Source organism: Salvelinus sp. IW2-2015, unplaced genomic scaffold, assembly GCF_002910315.2.
Source record: "Salvelinus sp. IW2-2015 unplaced genomic scaffold, ASM291031v2 Un_scaffold2192, whole genome shotgun sequence".
In the NCBI taxonomy this organism is placed as follows: domain Eukaryota; kingdom Metazoa; phylum Chordata; class Actinopteri; order Salmoniformes; family Salmonidae; genus Salvelinus; species Salvelinus sp. IW2-2015.
The window spans coordinates 1-6,797 of record NW_019943522.1 but is presented as its reverse complement, the minus strand read 5'-3'; the positions used below and the strand labels follow the sequence as shown (position 1 = coordinate 6,797).

The following is a 6,797-nucleotide window of genomic DNA, read 5'->3' as shown; positions in this document are numbered from 1 at the left end:
GAGACCCATGTGAGGCCTGGCTGGAGGCTCATTTTGCAGGTGGCTCTGCAGTGCTCCTCCTTGCACAAAGCAGATGGTGCGTCCTGCTGCTGCGGTGTGTTGCCTCCTACGCCTCCCTCCACGGTGCTCATTGATGTAAGGCCTGTCTCCTGGTAACGCCTCCATGCGTCTGGGATACTACGCTGTACAGACACAGCAAACCTTTCTTGCCACACGGCTCGGCATTGATGTGCCAATCTGGATGAGCCTGCCTACCTGAGCCATTTGTGGGTTATATACTCCGTCTCATGCTTACCACTAAGACGTGAGAGCACCGCCAGCATATCAAAAGTGACCAAACAATCAGCCAGGAAGCATCAGGAACTGAGAAGTGGTCTGTGGTCACCACCTGCAGGAATCAACTCCTTTATTGGGTGGTCTTGCTAATTGCCTATAATTCCACTTTTGTCTATTCCATTTGCACACAGGCATGTGAAATTTATTGTCAATCAGTGATTGCTTCCTAAGTGGACAGTTTTGATTTCACAAGAAGGTGATTGACTTGGGAGTTACATTGTGTTGTTAGTATCTCCTTTTATGGTCTCACAAGCGGTCTGAGGATCTCATCTATATATATAGTAGATATAGTATACTATATCTATATACACATATCTATATACACACACACATATACACACACACACACACACACACACACACACACACACACACACACATACATACATACATATATATATATTAAACTAACTATATTAAACTAAATCAATCTTCCTGAGGTTTAGTTTAGGAGGCTGAACCTCCAAGCAGTTTTGGAAGCACTCACTGAAATAGCATACAAGTTGTAGATGTTCTCCAGGCTGTTGTCTCTTTGGTGCAGCAGAGCGGGGGCGGGCGTCTCTAGGTTCACGCTGGGCGTCGTACTGGCCTCCGTGCGCTGTAGCCCGTTGCTATGGCCACCGCTGTCCCCGTTCATCACGATGACGTCACTGAGGCTGCTAAATGCGTCTGTGGTGGACATCTCCGGCTCGCTCCTCACTCCCACGAGCCCACCCTCCGTGTCCGCCTGCAGTCTTCCCTCCCTGGGCTCGGTGTCGGAGTCGCTGCCCCCCTCCCTGGTACTACCCTCCAGGTTCTCCTTGCTGTTGGAGAGGCGGTGACGGCTGCCCAGCTGGGGGAGCCTGAGGCGGGTCTGTCTGTGGCCTGTTCCCCCTGACCCTCCTCCTGTCTTGGGGCTGCTGCAGGGGCTGCTGGTACAGCTGATGGAAGAGGGAGGGGCTGACTTCCTGCCTGAAGCTGGAGAGGCTGTGGAGACACAAAGAGAGTGAGAGAGAGAGAGAGGCTCAGTAAAACAGTTTGACCTCATCCTTCCTGTGTACATGGGCTATGTGGTGTATTGTGCACTATGAATAGTAGTAAATATATGCTTGCTCTGGTTTCGKTTGTTTCTGTGTGTTTTATTACCCCTTTCTGAATGACTGGTTTGTTTAACAATGGGAAACTACTGCAGATCGCAGGTGAAGTAATGAAACATCACCAGGACTGAGACAGATGGCACCCTAGTCCCTATATAGTGCACTACATTTGACCAGGATCCATAGGGACTATGCACTATATAAAGGGAATAGGATCCCATTTGGGATGTAGACAGGATGACGTCAGACCTTTGAGGATGTTGAGGAACCCAGCAGGGGCGGAGATGGAGGAGACCGTTTCTCCTCCTCCTATCCTCAGYAGCTCCTCCCCCTCGCTGCGGCTCTGCAGACTGTGTAGCCCGTTAAGCCCCGCCTCCCGGGGAGCCAGGTAAACACTGGGGTCAAACCTCTCTCTGGGAAACTGGACGATCTTCTGAGACTTGATCCAGCGGCCGTTCACAAACTGGAACCTCTTCAGGTGTACAATCTGCAACGCAGAGCCAAGCAACAACATGAACCGATGGAGATACGGCTGTTTACAGTGATAATAATGAGCTCTTTTAATAATAATAATAATAAAGGAAATAGTGGCGTAAAGTATACTGCATTTCAATCATACTGTGTAGTGAGGCTGGCTGCCGCTATGTAGTGAGGCTGGCTGCCGCTATGTAGTGAGGCTGGGTGCCGCTATGTAGTGAGGCTGGCTGCCGCTATGATAGTGAGGCTGGGCTGCCGTATGTAGTGAGGCTGGCTTGCGCTATGCTAGTTGAGGTGTGCAGCTATGTAAGTGAGGCTGGCTGCCGCTATGTAGTGAGGCTGGGCTGCCGCTATGTAGTGAGGCTGGCTGCCGCTATGTAGTGAGCCTGGGTGCGTATTGTGTGTCGGCTGGCTGCGCTATGTAGTGAGCTGGGTGCCGCTATGTAGTGAGGCTGGCTGCCGCTCATGTATTGGACGCCTGGGTGCAGCTGTAAGTGTGAGGCTGGCCGATGTGCTCTGCGTAGTGGAGCCTGGTGCCTATGTGTGCAGCTGGCTGCGCTATGTAGTGAGGCTGGCTGCCGCTAGTAGTGAGCTGGGTGCGATCATGTAGTGAGGCTGGCTGCGCTATGTAGTGAGCCTGGGCTGCCGCTATGTAGTGAGCGCTGGTGCCGCTATGTAGTGAGGCTGGTGCCGCTATGTAGTGAGCTGGTGGCGCGCTATGGTAGTGAGGTTGGTGCGCTATGTAGTGAGGCTGGGTGCCGCTATGTAGGTGAGGCTGGCTGCCGCTATGGTAGTGAGGCTGGGGGTGCCGTATGTAGTGAGGCTTTTGGGGGGGTGCGCTATGTAGTGAGCTGGGTGCCGCTATGTAGTGAGGCTGGGTGCGCATGTAGTGAGGCTGGCTGCCGCTATGTAGTGAGGCTGGGTGCCGCTTGTAGTGAGCCTGGGTGCCGCTATGTAGTGAGGCTGGCTGCCGCTTAATGTAGTGAGGCTTGGGTGCGTATGGCTGGTATGTAGTGAGGGCTGGCTGCCGCTACCCTGTAGTGGAGGCTGGCTGCCGCTATGTGTGAGGTGGTGGATGCTATGTAGTATGCGGGCTGGCTGCCGCTATGGTAGTGAGGCTGGGCTGCCGCTATGTAGTGAGGCTGGCTGCCGCTATGTAGTGAGGCTGGGGCGCTGTGAGCTGGCTTATGGTAGGAGCTGGTGCCTATGTAGTGAGGCTGGCTGCCGCTATGTAGTGGAGGCTGGGCTGCCGCTATGTAGTGAGGCTGGCTGCCGCTATGTAGTGAGGCTGGCTGCCGCTATGTAGTGAGGCTGGCTGCCGCTATGTAGTGAGGCTGGCTGCCGCTATGTAGTGAGGCTGGCTGCCGCTATGTGTAGTGAGCGCTGGGCTGCGCTATGTAGTGAGGCTGGCTGCGCTATTAGTGAGGCGCTGGGCTGCGCTATGTAGTGGGCTGGCTGCCGCTATGGTAGTGAGGTCTGGCTGCGCTATGTAGTGAGGTGGCTGCCCTATGTAGTGAGGTGGCTGCCGCTATGTAGGAGGCCGGTGCCGGCTATGTAGTGGAGGCTGGCTGCCGCTATGTAGTGAGGCTGGTGCCGCATGTAGTAGGCTGGCCTTGCCGCTATGTAGTAGGCTTAGGCTGCCGCTATTGGCTAGTAGGCTGGCTGCCGCTATTAGTGAGGCTGCTGCCGCTATGTAATCAAGTGAGGCTGGCTGCCGCTATGTAGTTGAGAGTCTGGGTGCCGCTATAGTTAGTGAGGCTGGTGCGCTATGTCGTGAGGCTGGCTGCGCTATGTAGTGAGGTGGCTGCCGCTATGTAGTAGCTGGTGGATGGTATGTAGTGAGGCTGGGTGCCGCTATGTAGTGAGGCTGGCTGCCGCTATGTAGTGAGGCTGGCTGCCGCTATTATGAGGCGCTGCCCTATGTAGTGAGGCTGGCTGCCGCTATGATCTAGGTGAGGCTGGCTGCCGCTATGTAGTGAGCGCTAGGCTGCCGCTATGTAGTGAGGCGGCTGCCGCTATGTAGTGAGGCTCGGCTTGGCCGCTATGTAGTAGGCTGGCTGCCGCTTAGTCAGTGATTGTAGTGAGGCTGGCTGCCGCTATTGTAGTGGGCTGGCTGCCGCTATGTAGTGCAGCCGGCTGTGCCGCTATGTAGTGAGGCTCGGCTGCCGCTATGTAGTGAGGCTTCGGCTGCCCGTATGTAGTGAGGCTCGCTGCCGCTATGGTAGTGAGGCTGGGTGGCCGCTATGTAGTGAGGCTGGCGTGGCCGCTATGTAGTGAGGCTGGCTGCTGCGCTATGTAGTGAGGCTGGGTGCCGCTATGTAGTGATGGTGGTGCCGCTATGTAGTGGATGGTGGTGGCTCGCTGTGAGATGGTTGGGTGCTATGTAGTGAGGGTGGGTGCTATGTAGTGAGGGTGGGTGCTATGTAGTGAGGCTGGGTGCTACTGCCAAATTCTCTAAAATGACGTTGGAGGCGGCTTATGGTAGAGAAATTAACATAAAATTATCTGGCAACAGCTCTGGTGGACATTCCTTAAATCAGCATGCCAATTACACGCTTCCCCAAAACTTGAGACATCTGTGGCATTGTGTTGTGTGACAAAACTGTACATTTTAAAGTGGCCATTTACTGTCCCCAGCACAAGGTGCACCTGTGTAATGATCATTCTATTTAATCAGCTTGATATGCCACACCTGTCAGGTGGATGGATTATCTTGGCAAAGGAGAAATGCTCACTAACAGGGTTGTAAACAAATTTGTGCACAACATTTTAGAGAAATAACCTTATTGTGYATATGGAACATTTCTGGGATATTTTATTTCAGCTCATGAAACATGAGACCAAAACYTTACATGTTGCGTWTATATTTTTGTTCAGTATACAGTATATTGCTGTCATAGATAAATGAGTGCATTTCACATTACTTTTGGGATGTAATCATATAATGCTCACATGAATGTCATGTTGAATACACTGAGTGTACAAAACATTAAGAACACCTGCTCTTTCCATGACAGACTGACCAGGTGAATCCAGGTGAAAGCTATGATCCCTTATTGATGTCACTTGTTAAATCCACTTCAATCAGTGTAGATGAGGGTGAGGAGACAGGTTAAAGAAGGATTTTAAGCCTTGAGACATGGATTGTGTGTGTGCCATTCAATATTAGGAAGGTGTTCCTAATGTTTGGTATACATTCACGTCATTATCACAAAAAAAAWAAWTWTTGAATTTAGTTGCTAGTAGAATAATGTTCCAATGCAAATGTAACGTGGAAAATAGTTTGTTGTTTTGGAACTAAACCTCCCTTCCACTGCACTGCTTTGTTGCTTAGTTGTTTTGGTGGGCTGGCCCTCATCTGCTTTGTAACACATGTTGTTTAGTTGCTAGTAGATATGTGTTCCAATGCAAATGTAACGTGGAAAATAGTTTTGTTTGTTTTGGAACTAACCACTCTCTTCCCCTGCACTCTGTTGCTTAGTTGTTTTTGGGTGGGCTGGCCCTCATCTGCTTTGTAAACAAATTACTCCCCAGTTTTCTTCTGGTGCCAGTTGTCAACAAGCTGCGGGCGTGGAGGTATGATGTTTTCCTTAGAAGAAGCCATGCTGTCGGCGTTCTCTCTCCTCTCACTTGCTTCTCAAATGTGGCTCGGACTGCGTCATCTACATGCACAGGTATCCTGGCTAGCTTACTACTGCCCCTAGAGAAGATCAAGTAGCCTGGCTAGCTTACTGCGCCCTGAGAGACAAGTATCCTGGCTAGCTTACTGCTGCCCCTAGAGAAGAACAAGTATCCTGGCTAGCTTACTGCTGCCCCCTAGAGAAGACAAGTATCCTGGCTAGCTTACTTGCTGCCCCCTAGAGAAGACAAGTATCCTGGCTAGCTTACTGCTGCCCCCTAGAGAAGACAAGTACCTGGCTAGCTTACTGCTGCCCCTAGAGAAGACAAGTACCTGGCTAGCTTACTGCTGCCCCCTAGAGAAGACAAGTATCCTGGCTAGCTTACTGCTGCCCCTAGAGAAGACAAGTATCCTGGCTAGCTTACTGCTGCCCCCTAGAGAAGACAAGTATCCTGGCTAGCTTACTGCTTGCCCTAGAGAAGACAAGTATCCTGGCTAGCTTACTGCTGCCCCCTAGAGAAGAAAGTATCCTGGCTAGCTTTACTGCTGCCCCTAGAGAAGACAAGTATCCTGGCTAGCTTACTGCTGCCCCTTAGAGAAGACAAGTATCCTGGCTAGCTTACTGCTGCCCCCTAGAGAAGACAAGTATCCTGGCTAGCTTACTGCCCCCTAGAGAAGAACAAGTATCCTGGCTAGCTTTACTGCTGCCCCTAGAGAAGACAAGTATCCTGGCTAGCTTACTGCTGCCCCTAGAGAAGACAAGTATCCTGGCTAGCTTACTGCTGCCCTAGAGAAGACAGTATCCTGGCTAGCTTACTGCTGCCCCCTAGAGAAGACAAGTATCCTGGCTAGCTTACTGCTGCCCCCTAGAGAAGACAAGTATCCTGGCTAGCTTACTGCTGCCCCCTAGAGAAGACAAGTATCCTGGCTAGCTTACTGCTGCCCCTAGAGAAGACAAGTATCCTGGCTAGCTTACTGCTGCCCCCTAGAGAAGACAAGTATCCTGGCTAGCTTACTGCTGCCCCCTAGAGAAGACAAGTATCCTGGCTAGCTTACTGCTGCCCCCTAGAGAAGACAAGTATCCTGGCTAGCTTACTGCTGCCCCCTAGAGAAGACAAGTATCCTGGCTAGCTTTACTGCTGCCCCTAGAGAAGACAAGTATCCTGGCTAGCTTACTGCTGCCCCCTAGAGAAGAACAAGTATCCTGGCTAGCTTACTGCTGCCCCCTAGAGAAGAACAAGTATCCTGGCTAGCTTACTGCTGCCCGTAGAGAGTGACAAGTGCCCTGG

General features: G+C 51.6%; 1 protein-coding gene across 1 annotated transcript; it reads right to left on the bottom strand.

The window, feature by feature from the left end:
- Positions 1–778: 778 nt before the first annotated feature.
- LOC112073236 (ubiquitin carboxyl-terminal hydrolase 32-like) lies at positions 779–1,926 on the bottom strand. The gene is made up of 2 exons (XM_024140565.1): positions 1,662–1,926; positions 779–1,302 (listed from the first exon to the last, which is right to left on the bottom strand). The coding sequence occupies exons 1-2, from the start codon at positions 1,924–1,926 to the stop codon at positions 779–781; spliced, it is 789 nt and encodes a 262-aa protein (XP_023996333.1).
- Between the last annotated feature and the right edge of the window lie 4,871 nt (positions 1,927–6,797).